At 38.4% G+C, this 23414-nt stretch overlaps 2 protein-coding genes across 2 annotated transcripts; both read left to right on the top strand.

Annotated features, from left to right (window-relative positions):
* Window positions 1–901: 901 nt before the first annotated feature.
* LOC149036712 (uncharacterized) lies at window positions 902–6753 on the top strand. The gene is made up of 3 exons (XM_089188611.1): window positions 902–1311; window positions 2899–5622; window positions 5950–6753. The coding sequence occupies exons 1-3, from the start codon at window positions 902–904 to the stop codon at window positions 5975–5977; spliced, it is 3162 nt and encodes a 1053-aa protein (XP_089044737.1). The 3' UTR covers window positions 5978–6753.
* Window positions 6754–7592: 839 nt separating this feature from the next.
* Window positions 7593–22579, top strand: LOC149036711 (trafficking protein particle complex subunit 11-like). The gene is given in 19 exon segments (XM_089189606.1): window positions 7593–7872; window positions 9075–9244; window positions 9796–9866; window positions 10324–10438; window positions 11385–11457; window positions 12118–12144; window positions 12463–12536; window positions 13119–13215; window positions 14029–14162; window positions 14728–14788; window positions 15227–15307; window positions 16553–16640; window positions 16927–17006; window positions 17323–17401; window positions 17972–18026; window positions 19050–19130; window positions 19748–19812; window positions 20365–20426; window positions 22196–22579. Coding segments are annotated over 19 exon segments (1695 nt in total). The 5' UTR covers window positions 7593–7671; the 3' UTR covers window positions 22277–22579.
* The last annotated feature ends 835 nt before the right edge of the window (window positions 22580–23414 follow it).

Genomic DNA, 23414 nt, shown 5'->3' with positions numbered 1-23414 from the left:
TGGCATACATCTTGTAGTGGGAGTCTTATAGCCATTATTCTGTCGTTGATTGGCACTGGTTCCTCGTCCTTGTTAACACGCGCGACGTCCGAGCCGGTACGAGTTGTTTTCTAACTGACCATTTCATGAAACTGCTCGCAAAGAATTTAAGTACTGCTAGCTTTTGCTGGACTAGCAGCACATTATCGGGAGATGGAGGTGTTTCAGTGGCAAGGATAGGCCAAGACAAACTGACTCCAGTATCTATTGCAGTGACTGACCAGATGATAGGTTTCTTTGTCTCTGCTCTTTTTGAAATGCATGTCACAATGCACTGACTGGCAAAAGTCCGCCACAAACCTTACGACAGAAGTATTGATCACCGACAAGGATGTCCATTCTCACTCCGAGTAAATGGGAGTGGTCCACCACAGACCTTAAGACAGATATTGTTTTTTAATTCTGTCAGGATTCCCAGTTTCACGCCCCATGCCCTCTATGGGGCGGGGTTGCCGGTTGAGTCGACTTCCCGACCCATGAGGCGGGTGGTACTGGTTTTTATGGTTATCCAGTAGCAAGCAAACCAATGCCTGACCTGACTTGGTGATAAACTGCTAGAAGAACATTTTCAAATGTTCTCAGAACGTTGTAGTGAAAGGTTTATCGATCCTTCTTATTTTTTTAAGAAAGCCGCGACCTTTCAAAAACCACCTAATGATGGCGAGACACCCAACACACGACCATTAATCAAACTCAAGCGTGCGTCATTTTTTTATTTTATTTTTTTTTTACTTGATAAGATAAACAAACGAAACAAACGAAGCCAATATTGTGAATTCTAACACTTTAGGCTCGTTATAAAAAGGTTCCAGTTGTAATCAAATCGGCTTAAAAAGTGGATTCCTCTTTGTAGTGATTCATTATGAATCCAGATTATCAAATCGTTCGGTTAACTTGTGTTACTAAAAACAATGTTTCCCTAATAACAGGAGAGGATGGCAATGGAAAAATAACGGCAGAAGCCGTGATAACTTCCATCAACATCGCCTTACTAGTAGCCCTGTTCCTGCGAAACTCCGATCGTATTCAGAAAGCCATTGAGATATGCAACGAATGTTTAATTTTGCTAAACAACAGCGATCAAAACAGCAAAGATCAATTTGATTCAGTACTACTACATATTTACAGCGACATCTATACAGTTCTTTACAGCGCTTATCGTCATATCTCTGACTACGTAAATGCGGAAAGATACGGAAGGAAACTGGCTGTCTTCTACAGCGAGTCTGGAAGTCTGTTTTATAAACGTAACGAAAACTTAAAAGCGAAGGAGTATCTTACAAGGGCCCTTACCATAACGACCGAAATTGGCGACAAAAGCGGAGAAGCATCCTGTTACGTAAATTTAGGTGCTGTGTTTCAGTCGCTTGGGAAATACGACAAGGCTAAAGAGTATCTCCACAAAGCGCTTGTCATCACAACTGAAATTGGCCATAGAAAAGGAGAACGAGCATGTAATGCAAACCTAGGTGCTGTGTTTCAGTTGCTCGGAGAATACGAGAGGGCTAAAGAGTATCTCCACGAAGCGCTTGTCATCATAACTGAAATTGGCGACAGAAATGAAGAAGGAACATGTTATAGAAACCTAAGTCATGTGTTTCAATCACTCGGAGAATACAACAGGGCTAAAGAGTATGTCCACAAAGCGCTTGTCATCACAACTGAAATTGGCGACAGAAAAGGAGAGGCAACTGACTACGGAAACTTAGGTATTGTGTTTCAGTCGCTCGGAGAATACGACAAGGCTAAAGGGTATCTCTACAAAGCGCTTGTCATCACAACTGAAATTGGCGACAGAAAAGGAGAAGGAACATGTTATGAAATGCTAGGTCCTGTGTATAAGTCGCTCGGAGAATACAACAAGGCTAAAGAATATCTCCACAAAGCGCTTGTCATCACAACTGAAATTGGCGACAGAAAAGAAAAAGGAGCATGTTATGCAAACCTAGGTACTGTGTTTCATTCGCTCGGAGAATACGAGAGGGCTAAAGAGTATCTCTACAAAGCGCTGGTCATCAGAACTGAAATTGGCGACAGAGAAGGAGAGGCAACTGACTACGGAAACCTAGGTGCTGTGTTTCATTCGCTCGGAGAATATGACAAGGCTAAAGAGTATCTCCACAAAGCACTTGTCATCAGAACTGAAACTGGCGACAGAAAAGGAGAAGGAGAATGTTATGCAAACCTAGGTGCTGTGTTTCAGTCGCTCGGAGAATACGACAAGTCTAAAGAGTATCTCCACAAAGTGCTTGTCATCACAACTGAAGTTGGCGACAGAGGAGGAGAGGCATCATGTTATGGAAACCTAGGTACTGTGTTTCTATCGCTCGGAGAATACGAGAGGGCTAAAGAGTATCTACACAAAGCGCTTGTCATCACAACTGAAATTGGCGACAGAAAAGTAGAAGGAGAATGTTATGCAAGCCTAGGTGCTGTGTTTCAGTCGCTCGGAGAATACGACAAGTCTAAAGAGTATCTCCGCAAAGCGCTTGTCATCATAACTGAAACTAGCGACAGAAATGCAGAAGGAGCATGTTATGCAAACCTAGGTAATGTGTTTCATTCGCTCGGAGAATACGACAAGGCTAAAGAGTATCTCCACAAAACGCTTGTCATCACAACTGAAATTGGCGACAGAAAAGGAGAAGGAGAATGTTATGCAAGCCTAGGTGAAGTGTTTCATTCGCTCGGAGAATACGACAAGTCTAAAGAGTATCTCAACAAAGCGCTTGTCATCACAACTGAAATTGGCGACAGAAAAGTAGAAGGAGAATGTTATGCAAGCCTAGGTGCTGTGTTTCAGTCGCTCGGAGAATACGACAAGTCTAAAGAGTATCTCCACAAAGCGCTTGTCATTAGAACTGAAACTGGCGACAGAAAAGGAGAAGGACAGTGTTATGCAAACCTGGGTGCTGTGTTTCAGTCGCTCAGAGAATACGACAAGTCTAAAGAGTATCTTCACAAAGCCCTTGTCATCAGAACTGAAATTGGCGACAGAAAAGGAGAAGGAACATGTTATGCAAGCCTAGGTAATGTGTTTCTATCGCTCGGAGAATACGACAAGGCTAAAGAGTATCTCCACAAAACGCTTGTCATCACAACTGAAATTGGCGACAGAAAAGGAGAAGGAACATGTTATGCAAGCCTAGGTAATGTGTTTCTATCGCTCGGAGAATTCGACAAGTCCAAAGAGTATCTCCACAAAGCGCTTGTCATCACAACTGAAATTGGCGACAGAAAAGTAGAAGGAACATGTTATGCAAACCTAGGTTATGTGTTTCTATCGCTCGGAGAATTCGACAAGTCCAAAGAGTATCTCCACAAAGCGCTTGTCATCACAACTGAAACTGGCGACAGAATAGGAGAAGGAACATGTTATGCAAACCTAGGTGAAGTGTTTCATTCGCTCGGAGAATACGACAAGTCTAAAGAGTATCTTCACAAAGCCCTTGTCATCAGAACTGAAATTGGCGACAGAAAAGGAGAAGGAACATGTTATGCAAGCCTAGGTAATGTGTTTCATTCGCTCGGAGAATTCGACAAGTCTAAAGAGTATCTCCACAAAGCGCTTGTCATCAGAACTGAAATTGGCGACAGAAAAGGAGAAGTACAATGTTACGCAAACTTAGGTGGTTTGTTTCAGTCGCTTGGAGAACACGACAAGTCTAAAGAGTATCTCCAAAAAGCGCTTGCCATCACAACTGAAGTTGGCGACAGAAGAGGAGAGGCATCATGTTATGGAATCTTAGGTACTGTGTTTCATTCGCTCGGAGAATACGAGAGGGCTAAAGAGTATCTCCACAAAGCACTTGTCATCACAACTGAAATTGGCGACAGAAAAGGAGAAGGAGCAGGTTATGCAAACCTAGGTGCTGTGTTTCATTCGCTCGGGCAATACGACAAGGCTAAAGAGTATCTCCAAAAAGCGCTTGTCATCGGAACTGATATTGGTGATAAGAGAGGGGAAGCATCACATCTTGCAAACCTTGGAACTCTCTCTGCAATTGTTGGAAACTATGAAGTTTCGGAAGTATGCTTGGAGAAAGCTTTATCCATATCCAGAGATATTGGAGACAGAAGAGTAGAGTTCGGAATCCTTCAAAACTACGCCCTTTTGTATTTAGCAAAAAATAAAATCAAAGACTCCATTGCGTGTTTTCATCTTTGCATTGAAAAGTACGAGGAGCTGAGATATTTCTTGGGGGCCAATGATGAGTTCAAAACATCACTTCTGGATCACTCAGGAATATTTCCCTACAAGCAACTTAGTACTCTGCTTTGTCTTACAGGAAATGCTCTTGAAGCTCTTTATGTTGAGGAGTTGGGTCGAGCAAGAGGTCTATCAGACTTGATGACAGAGAAGTACTCGCTTGAAACGCAGATTTCTGCTAATCCACAATCTTGGTTTGGCATTGAAAACAGTTTTAGAAAGAAAAATAACTGTGCTTGTTTGTATATTTCTTATTTTCACAATGTTCTGCATTTGTGGATCTTGAAAACAAGTGGAGTCCTTGACTATAAAAGATTACCAGAAGAGAATCTAGTTCAGGCTGGGTTGCCCAAAGATTTGCCTCTGAGTGAGTTTTTGGCTGACAGTTTCCGGAGTCTTGGTATTTTGCCCACTGAAGATTGTGAAGATCGGTCTTTAAATATGGTTGAATTGGAACCTCTCTCCCCCGAACAAAAGAGCCTAGCAAGAATGCGACTCGTGAAGGAGGACGAGGACAAGGAGGTCATTTCAAGTCTATCTTTGTGTTACAAAATGTTTATTGCCCCTGTTTATGATTTGCTTGAGGAGCCTGAAGTCATTATTGTTCCTGACCGCAGTTTGTACAAAGTTCCCTTTGCTGCCCTGAGTGAAAAGGAGGGAGCCGAATACCTGTCGGAGACTCATAGGATCCGTGTTATTCCTTCTTTGACAACACTCAAGATCATTCGAGATAGTCCAGAGGACTATCACAGCAACACTGATGCCTTGATAATAGGCAATCCCAAGGTTGATTGGCTGCCACCATTACCACGTGCAAGAAAGGAAGCGGAGATGGTCGGACGACTGGTGGGTGTTCCGCCTCTAGTAGGAGAGAAAGCAACGAGGCAGGCGGTGCTTGAGCGGATAAGTTCAGTGAGTCTGATACATTTTGCTGCCCATGGTGACGCCGAAAGGGGAGAAATTGCCCTCTCCCCCGTTCCTACTTCCAACAGTGGAAACGCTACCCAACCAAAGAAAGATTACATGTTGACGATGGCTGATGTCCCACGAGTGAAAGTCAGAGCTAAACTGGTACTTAGCTGCTGTCACAGTGGAAGTGGAGAGATAAGAGCCGAGGGAGTTATAGGAATAGCCCGTGCGTTTTTAGGATCCGGTGCTCGCTCGGTGTTGGTTGCGCTATGGGCCATTTCAGACAAAGCAACAGAGAAGCTGATGAGTCGGTTCTACAAACACCTTGTTGAAGGAGAAAGTGCCAGTGAATCCCTTCATCAGGCCATGAGGTGGATGAGGAAAAATAGATTTAGCGAAGTGTATAAGTGGGCTTCGTTTACGCTGATTGGAGATGATGTGAGGCTCGAGTTTGACAAGCAGAGGTAAGACTTGGTGAGAACAGGTATTTCATAAATTAAAGTTAAATTAAATGTGAAGGTGGCTATGACTTAATGGTCGCTGACTGTCGGCAGTTATCCTTTGTCACCTTGAATATCAAGGCTAGTTTTATATCTTTTTTCTTTGTTTCTTTCAAAGAGTAAAAATTTATTCTCCCAGTTAGGTGTAAAATATAGAATTTCGAAAGCGCCCCTCTGCCAATCAGATACAAGTGTACATTTGCCTACATATTGCGCCTGGTATAACCGTATTTGCTTTATTTAAGAAATGTTGATTATGTTATTTATAATTGTTTTTTACCTTTGTTACAGGAAAAAAGATGAGAATATCTCGAAGTAAACAGACCTTAGAGACTTTTAGCTGGATAAACAAATAGAATAAGTAGAGAAAATACTCTATCCGTTATTTCATTGTGTAATTACAGAAAGGGCAATCTCAAATTAAGCATATTGATTTTAATTTTTTGCTTTCTCTTTTCCGATCTTCTCAGAAGGAGGTATCGGTTACGTATCCGAGAATATTTTTTTCTGCACGAAAATTATCTTATCCGGCCGATATAATTAGCACGAAACATTATTGACTTCTACGGCTCTTAGGTGAAGTGAAATCAGAAAAGTTAAAACAGTAGTTTAAGCATAAAAAACGAGCCAGTTAAATCTTACAGGGTTTTCCCTCAAAGCCTTTTATTATAGGTTAAGTAAACAGAATCCTAAATTTTTTTATGTAAAATCTTTCCGGAAAGTTTTTCTTTTGGTGAGTTCCAGTACTACTTCTGAGTGCTTAAAAGACTGGAAAAAATACATGGATTTCCAAACAGAACCATGGAAAAAGCTATCAAGGTCAAGAACTTAATCAGTATCAAGTGGAAACATGACGGCAGCAATATTTTGAAACTGGTTCAACAAGTCACTTAATTACGTATTGTAATGTTTGAGATAATGTATGTTTGCACAGTGATTTAATTGTTTTCAAGTCAGGTCATTGTCAAAATGTTGTTTAGGGAATCAAAATATTCTTGTTATTTACCACAATTTATACACTTTTTTGGGCAAAGTTTCTTAGAGGATTATGCAGTAATTCCAAAGACGCTAAAATAAAAGACGGCTTAAGAAAAATTTTAGACAATATCATGAACGTTTGTTTTAACCAGGTTACAGAGTAAAACAGATAGCACTGTTGTTCATTGTTAAGGCGGCAAGGTAGTGGGATAATGGATGCAAGTGGTATGAGTGTCTGCATGCGGTCTACTGACGCGGATAGGAATGATTAATGCTTGCTTCCGCAGAAAACATCAACAAACGCTATGATCGCAAGAAAGTTGTTTTGTTTCTCAATGCTTTTCAGCGCATTTCTTTGATCGTTTCTCCTCAACCCATGTTACTTGATACTTGTCTTATAATCAAAAAAATTTTGGCGATGAAGTTCTGGTGATTAGTATGCTAACGTCGAATATTAGTTCTAGTATTAAATAGCAATCCAAGCCGCAACAGTTATAGCGTCAAAGATCATAACAAATTATGGGAGCCAAACGAGTTTTTCGTCCCTTCATTTGAAGAAAATTACGTTAACTTCAACATAAAAACTTGAGGCATAAATAAGTGATCACATGCACGAAAAAAAGTTTGACCATGTCACGTGTTCTTGATAGGGTGTCCTTCTCAATTCCTTCTTTAACAATTTCTAAGAGCGTTTAACATCACGCTAATTATTCCGAACGTTAACACCTGAAATATTTGAAAGGAAGCGCCAGTGCCTGAAAGCACCGATGTTAGTGAAATAACTTAAAACGTTGGCGAAACGACCTAAGACGTTTTTATAGCAACAGCTGGTCGTTAAAGAAACGACCCCCAAGCAAAACGGTCGCAATTTCCCGATATAGATCAGACTTAACCGCTGATAGCCATTCACTCGTGGAAAGCGTAAGGAACCACTATTACTAAAAAAATCTGCGTCTAATGAAGTCGATATTTCCGATCCAGTCAGTACCGGTCGACGTTACAGCCGGCCAGGTTACATTTCTAGCCTAAACAATAATGGCGGCTGCTAGCGAGTTTCCAACAGAACTGGCGACCCGTCCTTTGGGCCTCACAGCTCTTATGGGACTTGATATTAATCAGAAACCTTTGCACAAAGCTATCTGGGAGTCTTTTTCTGTGAACAGGCATCCTGAGAGAGTTCCACTATCCTTCAGACTTCTACCAATTGATCACGAATTTCCCAAAGCAAAATCAAAGGTGAGCTTTCCTATCGCTTTTAAGTGTAGTTACTCTTAAATCCTTTGATTACGTGAAATTCTTCTTATTTTAAGCTCTTTCAGTATAGTGGGAGCTCACTCAATGGGCTCTCTCGTAGTAGGCAAGTCAACTTGGCCCACCTTCACTAAAAATTAAACCCTTTTGAGCTCTTGGACTAAACCTAACCCTTTAAACCCGAACGTCAGTATGAATATTCTCCATACTTTTCCTAATACTTTCCTAAGGTAACAATCAAGAACTGTAGTTGGTGATCATTTCCGTTATTCTCATGACCTTAGCTTAATGTTTGATTCTGGGGTTGTATGACAAGGAGAAATTAGATACTGAAGGGTTAAATGGACACTATTTTCGTACAGCAAGGGTGTCTGCATAGGAAGTTGCCACTGTTTCATTTTTCTTATATAATTTTATGAAGAAAGTTCCAGGAGTGATTTCCACAAAATCATTAAAAGAGTTAATCACAATTCAATCATACTCCTGGGTTTTTTTTCCCAAGGAAGCATTCTCTTGCTTCCTTGAGTTCTGACTTTCTTAAACCTTTTACTCCAAAGATTTCCTTAGTAATTCTCTGTACTGTCTGTTGTACAATTCTTAGGATGTTAGTTCAGAGAATCTGGAATTGGATCAACCAATGATCCTGTAATTTATTCTTTTTTCTTTTTACTCATCGCTTGTCTGCTTGATATGGCATTGAAATTTTAGAAGTAAGTTCTGTCTCCGTCACTCATGGGATTTGAAGTGTTAACCCTTTAACTCCTAAGATCTGATAGTTAATTTTCCCCTCCAGCTGCCACAAATTTCCTTGTAAATTAGTTATGAGAACTTGATGCTAGATCAAGATGAAGGCTTCTACCTGATAAATTTGAATATTCTCATTACCTGTTTGCTGAATAATGTTTGGATATCATAGGGAAAAGTTTCATGTTAATCACTTCTGGGAGTTAAAGGTTTAAGTGAACCTTTATCTTTGTTGGTGTGCATGGAGTCTCAGTAATATTTTCCATAAGTGAGGGCAGATACTGCCATTAGTGGGGTCACTACCATTGAAAATCTTAGCAGATAGCCATAGCAATGTAAGACCTCTCACAGAAGCGGTAGGCCTCCTGTAACCAGTGTTACTGAAATCTCTGCTTATGCAAGTTTATGCTGGCTTTTTATTACTGAGTTTTGTTTCCTTGTAGCGTTCTACCTATGAGTGGTATATACCAAAGGGTATCTTGAAGACAAAATGGATGCACAAACATCTTTATCTCTCTCCTGCTGTGGTGGTCATGTTTTATGAGTTGGATTGAGATGACGTTCAGTGGAAAGACAGGCAAACTGAATGTGCTTCAAAACTAGAAAGAGTCAGGTAATAACAAGAGAGTGAGAATGTTATCTTACTCCTCTATAACAGTGAACTTTAATCAGCACTAATGACATAACTGAAAATTTTTAAGTAATATGACAAGTGTGGTTTGATTTTTAGACAAGAGGGTTGCATTGTACGTGTTGAGTTTTATGACATTTTGCAACTTAAAAACATAATTCCACGCTCTCTGATGGATATGCACACAGAATTGTAATTATATCAAAGTAACATATAAATTATTGTTTAATTAACAGAAGAAAAAGACTTTTGTCCAATCACCAGCTTAGTGATTTAGAGTGAAATTCAAATAACAAACATCAAATAAGTTTGTCATAACAACAGTATGTGCTCCTGAAAACCTCCCTCTCTGCCGAGTGACAATCAGATACAAGTTGTAATAAGAACAATACAAATTTTGGAGTTATTATTTTCAAACTTATCAGCTCATTGAATGAAAAAAAGAAATACCCAGTACAACGAATAATTTTGTATTCTATAACTTCAATCCTGCACATTAAACCATTCAAAGCAATCTTTTAATTTCTGAGCAGGACCAGCCTTCAAGACCAGAACACTAAGGTTGCTGTGGTTCTTATCCAAAAGAATGCTCCTCTTCCTCCAGGTAAACATCAATAAAAACATAGACGTCAGAAGATGATGTCATTAAGTAGAGAGTTTTTAATCCATGTTTGGTGTTTTCACTACTAACATCAAACCACAAGCGACTGCCAGGTCTATCTTAAAAATCTGCCAGAGGCATTATGACAAGAGTTGCGTGTCATTTATTGAGTTAGGCATGGGCTAAAAAATGGGGAAAAACTATGCCCAAAGTATTGAGTATGGCCCAAGACTGGTGTCTGTAATCAAGGTCAAGGGCACAGTTTCTTCCCACATAGAAAAACATGATTGTAAGACTGTATTTTAACAAGCTGGACCAGTGACTAGGGTACAATTAGCCAATCAAAGTCAAGAATTTAAGATTCCAGCCTGTTGACATGCTTCAGAAAAAAAATATTCCTGTATTCAAAGATTTGAGTACCCTTCATGGAGGAAATTTATGCTATTATAATGAATCACAGGTGATGATTTACAAGCACTAGAGAGGGCAGCAACACTGTGCAGTGCATGTGACCTGTCAGCCAAATCATTGTTTGTCCTACCACATACAGATCACTTGATTGGCTACACAATCAGGTATTTGTTCAAAATTTATCATTTTAGATTGATTTTGATGAGATTGGTTTTCATTGAGTTTGCAATTGAATGTAAAAAGCCCAACTTTTGTCAAATATGGGAAAAGATTTATTTGGTAAGAGTTTCATATTTTTTCTATTGTGTTTATTCTAGCTGATCGAGGAAAGTTACAAAACAGGGCACAATAAAGACTTAGTTAGAATTATTTGGAAAAAGTGACAGTGAAGTAGAAAGAAATCGAAAAGCTTTTACATGAGTAAGCCTTTAACTCTCAAGATTTCATTAGTAATTCTCTCCACTGTCTGCCATACGATTCATGTGATGTTTGTGTGGAGAATTTTGAATTAGATCAACCAATAATCCTCCACTGGATATTTTTTCTTTATTCTCATTACTTGTCTGCTTGATATTGTACTGATGTGTAAGGAAAAATTTTGTCTTGGTCAATAGTGGGACTTAAAGGGTTAAACTAACTTTAGACTCACTACATGTAATTAGTTACTTACATGGGATGAAAATGTTTTAAAAATAAGGGAATATCTATCAGAAAATCAGATGTTATCAGCATTTATCAAGACTTTCCCAAGAGAGTTAACAGCCTTTTCATCTGATTAACCCTTTAACTCCCTGATCAAATTTGTAATTCTCCTTACTGTCAACCATACAATTCTTATAATATTAGTTTGGAGAATTTTTTATCAGATCAACTTATTATCCCCAAATTGATGTTGTTCTTTATTCTCATCTCTAATCTAGTTGATATTGTATTGATATTGTAAGGAGAAATTCTGTCTTGGTCACTCATGGGAGTTAAACGGTTGAATGATCATATTACAAGTTATCGTAGTCATTCATGGGACATGAAATTCATGCAGCTTCAAAATAAAAAAGGAACAGGTTTGAAACTTATGAGATAAATAATTTCTTCTTCTTCTTTTTTTTTAAGGCTGGAGAATGCTTTTTATGATTTAGCACAGAGTTATTACCATGGAGAATGTAGGAGAGTTAAAGCCCACAAGGTGAGGTTGCAATTCTGGAAATTTAAGGGAGTAGGGAGAAGGTCAGGTTATTAAAATCCCCGCCAGGAGGAAGCAACAAGCCTGTATTTGCTTCATGCTGCAGAAACTAGGGAGATGCAGTGGCAAATGTAATAAACTGTGTCCACTGTTGAATGGTCCTCGTCTAAAATTTATTTTCAACTGTCACTGTCTACATCTTCTTGTACATAGATGATACGTAGATGGATGACATAGATTGAAGATGAGGCCACAGTCTCTGAGTGTCTTGAATTGAATTTTCAACTAGTCCGTAAAAGGGGAAAAGATAGCCCTCTGGTTAGCTTTTTGGACTCTTTTGGTTTAACTGCCTTAGTTTGACATAAAGCCATTGAGTTTTTTAGTAGGACACTCCCCCTATACTAAGTAAATTTCTCTTCTCAGATCAAGGACAGAAAAGTATCAGTAACTAAAACTGTCTGTTGGAAAATGTGCCAAAATTCTGGGTCATATACAATCCTGTATAACTTGCCTGGTAGCGCAATGTAATGTTTTTATAGATTACCTTTTCACTAGCCAGAATTACCATCAAAATAATTTTGTTGTAGCACAAAAAGTAAAATTTTATCAATATACGGAATGAAGAGACACTTATTATGTTTTCATGCTCTTTATGATCATTAGGAATTTCTTAACAAAGGAACTCATCAGGTGAGAACTTTAATTTGCAAAAGTGATCTTTGTATGTCAATAATTTGATGTGATGGATTCTACTCAAACTACAGAACTACATTTAGTGAAAGGCTGAGGGAAAGAGTTACCAAGAATTCTAAGCAGAAAAAGCTTGTTGATGTCAGCTTTGAAGGGTGTTACTTTGAAATGTTTCTCATTCGGTGTCTTTTTTTTGCTACCCTCTTATAGATATATTATTATTATATTCCACCAAAGACATCACTGACCACATTTTGCTTTGCAAATGGCCTCAACAATTCATAAATCTCTTATTTTGCTTCTCTACTGTTGTTGTAGCTATTGTTGGTGCGACACCAATTCAAGGTTGCCTTTTTCAATGAGCTAAGACAAGACCCTCACTCTGCTATCAAGTAAGTTTGTCAGTATTTATTTTTTTATTGATCTTACAATGACAACAATTAGTTGGCCAAAAGGTAGATCTCAGTGTTTCCCTATTTTTCGGTTAAGGGGTCAGGAAGGAAAAGGAACTTTCAGGGCTGTATTAGCCAACTTTCTGTTAAGAGACTTTTTTGAGAAAAGAAAATATAAAGAGGAAAAGTAGAAATGAAAATTTTGAAAAGGACACCTTGTGAGAATATTAAACAATATGCTTTCAGCTGACAGCAATGCTTGTCTCTGAAATGATCAGCAAGTAGTGTAGGATTTTCACAAGGTATCTCAAGGTTTAGAACTAGGACAGTGGAGGAGAAGATGCAAATTTTTTTTTTATGAAAGAAAATGACAGAGAGTTAAAAGTTGTTCTGCCTTGCCACATGACAGCCAAAGACAGTTTACAAAATTGGCAACTCCTGCCACTGATTTCTTCCCCCAATATTTTCAGTCTTCCTGCCTTGGAAATCTCTTAACATAAACTCCCAAGTTAGTTACATTTGCATATTAACATACCAGACATCAGCTGATTGATGTAAGACTTTTTTAATTTTTAACCCCAGGCACTACAGGCAAGCATACAGTCTTCTTGGAGAAATCAAGACAACTGACATGAACATACTAGAGATCAAAGTTGTTGCTGGATTTATTAATTACAAGGTTTGTGTTTTTTCATATTTTAGAACTCTAATCAATATATATTTGGTGTATACCATTGTAATAGTTACATAAAAGTAATGATGTGAAGAAGACATTGTACATCTTGGATGAGTTAAAGACATGATCTCTTATCACGTAATTTTACATTTTTGGGATTATGTACTCCTTTTGTCAAATATGCGAGGTAAATTTTTCACCAGATACCTTAATTGTGCCGTTAAATCAAAAGATCTCCATCTGTAATTCTAAGTCTGAGGTGTACAGTCAAGTCGCTCTTAAGTGGGCACTTTAGGGAGGTGGCCATTTAATAAGTTTATTTTAGAAAAATATAATTAGAAAGTTATGAGTGAACTATGGTACAGTATTTATTTGGTATTTATTAATTCTTGAAATCAGTTTACCCACTTAACCATCCAATTTCATTTCAGAATGAAACTACATTATAGAATGTGTCGCGTGCAACATTGATGAAATATTCCTTATTTCTCTCTGATTTTATAACAAACCTGTTGGTGACTGCTTATGAGAAACACAGTACCAAAAATGTGTCCAACATTTTTTAATATGGTCACTTACAGGAGTGTTTTGGAAACAGTGACAAACAAAAACAAAATGGTTATTAGCAGAGTGGTCACCAAAAAACCAAATATCTTTGAAAAAATTTGATGCTAAATTTAGATTCAGTGGAATTTAAATGTCCTATGGAACCAATATATCTGGTGATTTATATCCCTCCTACAACATATATTACAGACTTTTGAGTTATCCTGACAACCAAACAGTATTAATCAATTTTTATTAATTGTCTCACAGATTTGCCGTCTAAGTTTCCAAGCATCAGCCCCATTAGATGCCATATCACAATTCAGAAAGCATGTGGATTTGTTTAAGGAAAAGGTTGGCTGCCCTGACTTAGCCTTTGAACACTCAGCCTGGCTCTCCAAACAGTGAGTATTTTTTCTGTTTAGCCTCCTCACTCTTAACTGGAAGGTCTGTATTCAGTTTGTTTTTTGGGCACTTACATATGTACAGCTAAAGTACCTCCCTCCACCCCAGAGTTGAAATAAGTATCGGCCAATTATAAAGGGAATTTGATAAAAATGCTGGGGGGTGGGGGCAGGGGGTAATCTACCAGACCTATATGTAGCATCAAATCCAGAGAGAGAACTTTTAGTCTCTTTATGCTACAGAAACCATGATTAGCTTTGATGTGGTGAGTCCTCTTTGGTTTGTGTTCTAGAAGGTTTTTGCTTTCAAAGAAACCCAAGCTGTGACCAGGATCTAACAACTCTTGTTTCTTAACAACATTAGATCAAGAACAGGTCAAGTTGAAGTGAAATTTTTTACTGAACTTTTTAACGTAATGGAACTGAAATGATGAAAACAGGAGACTTTTAAATAATTTGTTAGTCAGTTCAATGATGAATAATTGTCAAAGTTAATACAACATGCTGTATGGTAGGGAATTATAGAGGCTTAATCAATAACAAACTATGTGAAAAATTAATACAGGTTCAGTTTATTTGGAGAACTGTTTGATGAAGCCATCAGAAATGGTTTAACCACCTTACAGGTAACAATGTAGAAGATCTGTGTTGGCATATTGGTTTAATGAATGAAATATTTATTTATTAAATCTACAAACAACAATACATCTGTAACAAGAGAAAGAAATTCTTACTTATTATGTTACTAAGTCTTCTGAATTGGTATTTAGAATAAAGAAAAAATTGTCTCCCATTATGCTATATCTCTTATGATAATTGTATGCAATATAAATGAATAGAATGGAGTGTTTTTCTGTTTTAAAGGTACTTTTTTGTCATCTCTTAACAATCATGATGATCTTTTCTCCCCTAATTAAATTTTGGCTATAAACAGAGAGAGGCACCTTAATAAATAGGATTGATGTAAATGTGCCCAAACAAATCTGGTCTAGTGACTGATTAGAGTGTCCAAATCAGTCATACTCTCAGATTCTGGTAAAGACTTAACTGTTACTTTATCACAGACTCAACACCCAGGATTTTACTATCAACAAGCAGCAAACAATGCCATTGTCAGGAGACAGCTTTGCCAGGGCTTGTGTCATGTAAGTAAAATTATTATCATGCCAGAGGATTACTGAGAACGATCTGAAGGAACAGTGACAGACACAAACTCAAAGGAGCAATATTTTTCTTAATGAAAGTGACCATTTTTTTTATCATTAGTTGAAACTTACCAATAAAAATTTGAAGACTAGAACTGTCTGACTTAGGTAATTTTGAAGTACAAATTATTTCCAAAGAACTTTTCCTGGATGGCCTTACCCAGATGAATTGGGCTACATACTTGTGCACATGGGTGGACATAGCTACAATGGAGGTCAAAGCTTGTTCGGACAGTTATCAAAAAGATATCCTATATCCAAACTTATTATATACTCAACAAAATATCGCGTTTCTGATTGGTCAATGATGAATGCATAAATAGGTTATAGAGTGCAATAGAGGTTATAGAGTGCAATACGGAGAAGTTGCCATGGAAACACCGGGGAAGCGCCAAATTTGAACACCAAATTATAAAAAAATGGCTGACAGTTCGGCTTGTAATATTTTCTGAGAAACTTTCAAGAACTTCACGCTTGATTTTCCTGTCACAACATTACATTTTTGATTGGTTCAAATAAAACATGTGAGCATTTTGGAACCCATTGAAGTGTTTTTTGTACTCGTAAGGCGTGCAGAGTAGCGCGATGGAGTAATTTTGTCGAGAATATAATAAATAAAAAATCGTATGAACCTGCTCGTGCATTTCGTGATTTATGGTCACTCGTGATGTTTTGAAAGTTCTCAAATTGCACTCGCCTACGGCTCGTGCAATTTTGAGAACTTTCAAAACATCACTCGTGCCCATAAATCACGAAATGCACTCGCGTTCATACGATTTCCTATACATATTACAAAAGGCCATCTTTTGCCAATTCAGCATTGTACACAGAACTCCCCCCCTCTAACAATGTTGGTAAAGCCTAAGTTTAGGCACTACATCCTGGTAACGTTTACAAAGCACACAAAATTTGAAATTGTTTGGGGGAGGGGCAGGGAAGGTTTTGATATAAGTAATAATGCCTTAGACTTTAAACCACCCTTGTAGTGTGGGATAATGTTGAATGTAAACTAGTGGCAAGAAAGGGTCATAGATTCCCTTCAGAGTACACCTAACCAAAAACTAATTAACTACCACTCAAAAGGGTCATTTTGTTTTCTGCATGTAATTAACTTTTATTGTTCATTGAGTCTGATGAGTTACTTTTTAGTTAATACATTGGAATCTGTTATTAATTCATCTCTAGACTACCACTCCACTTACTATGAATCCCTTAGAAAATGCTGGAAATCTCGACTTCTATGGTCAGAGACCTTGGAGACAAGGTTTTCAAGGTAACTGCAAATATATAATTTTTTCCTCAGGCAGTGTTTTTTAGAGTAAGTACAAAAGGTGTTGAGACACTCAGTAAGTTTCCTTTGCATGTACTGGTTGACAAGCTCAGTGTTAGAATTTTGTTCCATTAGATGAGAGGAAACTTTTCGTGTATTAAAACACTCTGTCGGAAAAAAATTTTAAAACTGTTTTTTTCAAGCTTATTTGAAACTTGATCTGTTGAGATGCAATACTTTCCTTTAATTTGTAGAACTGCTTGGTTCATTTGACTTAATATATTTGTAGGAACAGAACCACCAGATGCAGGAATAGAGAAGGCTGGAATTATAGCCTTGCAGTCTCAAGAAATCCAAGTGGACCATTCTGTAAGTGCACTGTACTGTTTGGCAGACTTTCATTTCAAGAAAATTAAGATCAGATAAATGTCAGGGGGAAGTCATGGTGACAAACTTAAGTTTAAATGCAAGGTTAATATGACTGTGAGTTTTTGGTTGTGCACAATTGCATCAATGAGCTTTCTAGCCAAACCAAAGCAATAATGAATTTGAAATCCCAATTGCCAGTATTACATAATACCTTGTTAGCAAATACTCTTACCATCAATCTCTTTATTTATGCTAACCTACTTTGTATATTTGGTTGAGGTACTTAGAATATTGGCTCCTTTTTTTTTTCTCCCAGTGGATTATCATTCCCCTTGTCAGTAGTGCAGTGGCTCAGTTTAAAAAGTACAAATCACCCAGGATGAAGAGATACCTGAGTAAGTTCTCTCTTTTTTCACTTTAACCCTTTAAACCCTAAGAGTGACCAGCATCAAATTTCTCCCTAAAATATCAGCCCTGAATCACATGTTAAGGTCATGAGAATAAAGGAAATGATCACCAACCAAAGAGGCTTTTGATTGGTGAACAAAATCTCCTTGTCAGCACCTTAGGAAATGTATAAAGAACAGTATGGAGAATATATAGACTGATTTTAGAGTGTAAAGGGTTAAGAACTTAGCAAGATGCAACTAAAAGCTTTTGTTTCTTCATGACAATGTACATGTAGTGCTTTTAAAAGTTTTTTTTTTTATTAAATTTACGAAGCAGAGTGATATAGTGTACATAGTCGAGGTCTATTGGCTTTTCGTATCTAATTAACAATGTGACAATAATATGCAATAAGAATACTTGATAAAACATAGGGATACAACTGTACGTTGAATAGTAGTTACAATGATGATTAATATTGCATATGGATAACTGGGCAAGCTAATCATTTTCTACCGTATGCTCTGAAGTTCTTTCATGTTCACGTTAAAAGCGAGTCTTTTTTGTTAATTCTGCAGTGGTTCAGATGGGTGAGGAATATTACCAGGCCAGGGATTACAGTAAAGCCTTATTGTGAGTGTAGCATAAGAGAATGTTTCAGTTTAGAATCAGTAGTGGTCAAGTATTGTACCATAAGCAGACCAGGCAGACCACGCCAGGGATTACAGTAAAGCTTTATTGTGAGTGTAGCATAAGAGAATGTTTCAGTTTAGAATCAGTAGTGGTCAAGTATTGTACCATAAGCAGACCAGGCAGACCACGCCAGGGATTACAGTAAAGCTTTATTGTGAGTGTAGCATAAGAGAATGTTTCAGTTTAGAATCAGTAGTGGTCAAGTATTGTACCATAAGCAGACCAGGCAGACCACGCCAGGGATTACAGTAAAGCCTTATTGTGAGTGTAGCATAAGAGAATGTTTCAGTTTAGAATCAGTAGTAGTCAAGTATTGTACCATAAGCAGACCAGGCAGACCACGCCAGGGATTACAGTAAAGCTTTATTGTGAGTGTAGCATAAGAGAATGTTTCAGTTTAGAATCAGTAGTGGTCAAGTATTGTACCATAAGCAGACCAGGCAGACCACGCCAGGGATTACAGTAAAGCCTTATTTTGAGTGTAGCATAAGAGAATGTTTCAGTTTAGAATCAGTAGTGGTCAAGTATTGTACCATAAGCAGACCAGGCAGACCACGCCAGGGATTACAGTAAAGCCTTATTGTGAGTGTAGCATAAGAGAATGTTTCAGGTTAGAATCAGTAGTGGTCAAGTATTGTACCATAAGCAGACCAGGCAGACCACGCCAGGGATTACAGTAAAGCTTTATTGTGAGTGTAGCATAAGAGAATGTTTCAGTTTAGAATCAGTAGTGATCATGTATTGTACCACAGGCAGACCAGGCCGTTTGAAGCGTCTTCCTACGAAATTACTTTCGGCCGGAGGCCGTTGCGTGAAAGTAATTTCGTGAAAAGACGCTAACATACCACAAAATGAGTTGATTAATATTCCATTTAACTTTATTGAGGAATACAGACCAAAATGTAATTTAGATATGCATTTTTCAGGGCTTTATTCATAACCCTCGTAGATTTCTTCTTTAAGGTTGTTGGGAAAAGTCACCTGGGATTACCGCAGAGAAAAATGGTGGTCACTTCTTACGTCAGTTTTAATCACATCACTGAGGTACTGTTGTTTTGTAGTAAGTGAGACAAGATTTGTACTCTCCAGCTCTTGTTTCTGAGAACTCAACATGTAAACATTTTCAGTTGAAATAATCTGAATTTACTTGGTTTTGCATTACCTTGCTTTGTGATTGGTCTTGAAAACACGCGCCACCCTCTCAACCAATCAGGTGTAAAATTGAAACCAATAGCGCATTGGTAACGCGCGTTTTCCCGCGCTTCAGGCAGCTTACTTGTTTCCTCTGTAAGTTATCACTTGTGATATTTATCTTCACTGTGATTGGTTGTTGGGTTTACCTTGGTTGTGGTTGGCAACACGTTATTGAAAAGCCCTCAAGCGTGAGAATCAGGGATACTACGTCGAGGTTGGTGGAAGTTTGGCTCATTTACGACACGGACACAGCCAACTCGGACAGACGGAATAATTCCACGTCTGTTCAGTTGGACTGCTGCAATGCCAAAAATCAAAGTTTGTCTTCTTGTTTAACGTCAAATTATTGCCAAGAGGTTGTTTATGAATAGCAATTTTAGTGTAAAACGTTCAGAACAGTTTTTCTCAACTTCAAGTTTTAGATTTATTTATTCGTATATCCTTAGTCTTCTTAACTCTTGTTGCAGGTGTGCGTACTTGGTTGGCAATGTGGAGGAATATATCACCCTTTCGCTTGAATTGACGGGAAGATGTATCCTTGAAAATGCTGCCTATCATTTGAATAACTGAACGTAGTATTTTTTTCTGGGTGAAGTGATTCTTTCGGGTAGAGTTATTTTCAATGCAAAGTGATCTGGGATTGTATTGGTGTAACTTAGCTTCGTTATGTTATTGGTCAAGAAAACTCGCGCCATTTTCTCAACCAATCAGATGCAAAACTAAAACCAACCACGACTTGGTCTTCCGCGTTTTCCCGCGCTTCAGGCAGGGTGCCTGTTTTTGCTTTGAGTTCCTATTGGTTCTTCATGCTAGTCACTCTTATGGGTTAAAGGGTTAAATTGGTTTCCAAGTCAGGAAGAGAGGCTGAAAAGCGCCTTCAAAACGCAAGGTTTTCTTTGGCAACCAACTAGTAAGGTTGCAAAATTTGGGAATTTTAGGATAATATTGACATTTGTAGTTGTATTAAGCTGTACTGATTTTGCCTAAGTCAAATATTCACTGCGGTGTAATACGTTAGTGAAACATCTTACCCAATATTTGTTATTGTATTAGTGGTAAAGTCCTTGATTCAAGAAAACATCAGATGTTGAAAATTCACCTGAAGAGAAAACAAGATGTCAAACTAATCTTATTCACGTCATGTCGGTAAGGACTTACTGCCAATGGTCGTTTAAAGGGATAAAGCTTGTAGATAATACTCATATGAGCCAATCCGTAGTTATCCTGCAAAGAGCAGTTTTCCTCTGAACTTCGGGGAGGGGGAGGAGAGGGGGAGGGAGAGGGGGAGGGAGAGGGGGAGGGAGAGGGGAGAGGGAGAGAGAGGAGGGAGAGAGAGGAGGGCGAGGGGGAGGGAGAGGGAAGTGGAACATGGGGGAGAGGGACAGGGGTATTCTTACGGGGTAAATTACATGCAGAAAGAATAAATGGGTGAGTTTCCAAAGCTGTGGTGCTGCGTCAGAGGGAGTATTAAAATATGACTTGATTTTATCAACTAAGTAGTTAGTGTAAATTGGCCAATGTAAAGAGTTTCTACAGCTGACTGCAAATAGAGCTCACATATTTTCCCAACGAATCCTTTTGTTTTTGTTTTGTTTTCTTTTGTATTGTTTGCTTCACAGGTTGCAAGTAAGGTTGGAAAGCTTGTCTAAGATCTTAAAGACGAGCAAGTGGTTTGTGGAGTTTCACCAACATGGCCGGTTTATAACGTATAATGAAGTTTCAATTAAATGCCGAAAGTAATCAGTTTCTTTAATTCGCTGCGTGATTAGTTTTGAATTGTTCATCTTGCACCATACTTTCAAGAAATCAGATTCAAAATTAAAACTAACCGTTACTTGTTCTATGGCGTTTTCCTGCACTTCACGCTTTTTAGTACCTGAATTTATATTGAGTTGTCATTGGCTCCTCGTTTTATTTACCTTTGTTCTCATTGGCCGTTTCAATCAAGTAGCTTTTCGATTTGCGACACTTAGTCAAAAGGACCTGGGTGCGTTGTCACGAAAATTAAAAGATGACGACAAAAGTATAAAGGGTGTTTGAACTGATTCAATTCATTGACATCTTGTTTTCAATTAAACAAATCTTTGCTAAAAAATCAAAAGTTATGGCAAAAAAAGTTTAAGAAAACAGAAGACAAACTGAAAGATGTGGAGGCAACCAGACAACAGGTATTATATCACACAATTCTCCGGATATTTCTACCATTGGCCGTCAACTTAAATTCACCCTTTGATATTTGATCTTTTTCTTTCGCAGGAAGTGAGAGATCTTCAAGAACAGCTAGCGAATCTTATGCATCATTTAGAAACGCAACAAGCGGTATCCAACGCACCGGATGAAACACGATAGGTAATTTCCATTTCATCATCACTTGCAATGTTAATCAGGTGCATGCAACTTAGTAATATTCCCTCCTCTATCCCACGCGTGAAGGATTTCTTCGCATCCGAAAGACCGATTGAGTCTGGTAAAAGACTTTGCATTTTCTTGCAAAACATCGACCAGAACACGAGTAAAATAAACCCCTTCCCGAGCTCTCTTTTCCGCAACACTCTAAGACAAAATTCGTGAAACATTTATGGCATCGCTTCTCTCATCTAAGTCGTAGATAAACAGTGCGATGTGGTCTTCACGGGCCTTTAGGGAAAAAGGAGCTTTATTCTTCTTTTTTATCGTCTTTAATCCTTTCACTCCAAAAACCTCAATAGTCTCCTCACTGTCTGTCGTACATTTCGTATAATCTTAGTTCTGAGAATTTGGAGGTAGATCAAGTTGTTATTCCCTAGCTGATGTTTTTCTTTTTTTCTCATCACTTACCTGCTTGATATTATATTGATATTGTAAGGAGAAGTTTTATCTAGGTCACTTGTTGAAGTGAAAGCTTTGAAGTTTCCTCTCTCCTTATTCTATACGAGTTGCAAGATGGTCAACTTTTCCTGAGAGAGAGATCTTCTCCGACGCACCAATCAAAGGGGAAATCGAGGCGGGAAAAGTAAGTCACGCAACACTTCAAGCTGGTGATTATCGATTCCTGTAACTACCTACGAAGTCGCGCAACATCCGGGGAACGTCAAGAAACGGAGAGCCAAGCCTTTGACTCAATTCACGATTCAGTTACTGCGGGAGAAACAGCTGCGCACACCAGCAGAGAGAGAGAGAGAGGGAGGAAGAGAGGCTTTTACAACTTTTTCGTGATTAGGGGAAATCTCTCACAATTTTTCTTGAAGAAAGCATCAACAAGGTTATCTCTGTAGATGTGATGGAATAAAATAGGAGTCTGTGTGACGAAAGTTGAGCAATATGTATAGGAAGTGATGCTGTACAGTGAGAGTTTTATCCTGTAGTTTCCAGGGCAAACCTGTTACCTCGAACCTACCCTAGTTTCTCCTGCACATGCGTGCTTTTTCCATGCTACAAGCGCGAACACTGAACGTCAACCTTGTTTCAAAGAGTTTCCCAGTCAGTGTTTTCAAGATTGTGGCTGGTTTTTAAGATAAAAAAAAACCGCGGGATGAGTTTGAACTGACGTAAGCTATCGTCATCGATGTTCTATGTCGGAAAGCCGTACAAAGTTATCATCTAACAATCAGTAAACTTTTGTACAAAACATGATGTTCTGTACCTGGGTTCACTTTTAACACGAACTGTTTATGATGTGTAGACTTGGCTTTAATCCAGATAGCTAATAGTCAATCAAAGAGCACACCTTTTTTTACCCACGTGAAGGCTTAGGAATGATGATGTGTTTCACTTCGTTTTATGTACTTTCCGTTACTTGTTCGGAGTACAGAGACCGCAATATATATCCTTGGTTGGGTTTTAATGATGATAAAATGGAGTTTCGGTTTTGTTCTCTGCAGAAGAACTTTTAGGCATGGCGAGAAGAGATGTCTGAGTGTCTTCCACTCGTCCCCGAAAAAGGAACTCTTGCGTCTGTCCATACTTATGTATTCAGATCAGTTGAGACAATCGGAACCTTTCACGTGAACATCAGGCGATAGGAATGAAATGGAGAGTAAATAGTCAACTCAGTTTTCATAGAATCAAAGGAATGCGGTCTCAAGTTACTTGATGCGGTCAACGAGCTAGCGAATCGTTCTCAGAAAACCCGCATGACCTCGAAATTTACTCTAA

This window comes from Pocillopora damicornis, chromosome 12, assembly GCF_964200805.1.
Source record: "Pocillopora damicornis chromosome 12, jaPocDami1.2, whole genome shotgun sequence".
NCBI classification, from domain to species: Eukaryota; Metazoa; Cnidaria; class Anthozoa; order Scleractinia; family Pocilloporidae; genus Pocillopora; species Pocillopora damicornis.
This window is presented reverse-complemented; position numbering and strand designations above follow the sequence as displayed.

Coding starts and splice junctions, on each gene's coding strand:
- LOC149036712 (XM_089188611.1), top strand. CDS start 902: ATGAATCCAGATTATCAAATCGTTCGGTTAACTTGTGTTACTAAAAAC. Junction 1,312..2,898: donor GAAAACTTAAAAGCGAAGGA/GTATCTTACAAG, acceptor GCTTGTCATTAG/AACTGAAACTGGCGACAGAA. Junction 5,623..5,949: donor CTCGAGTTTGACAAGCAGAG/GTAAGACTTGGT, acceptor CCTTTGTTACAG/GAAAAAAGATGAGAATATCT.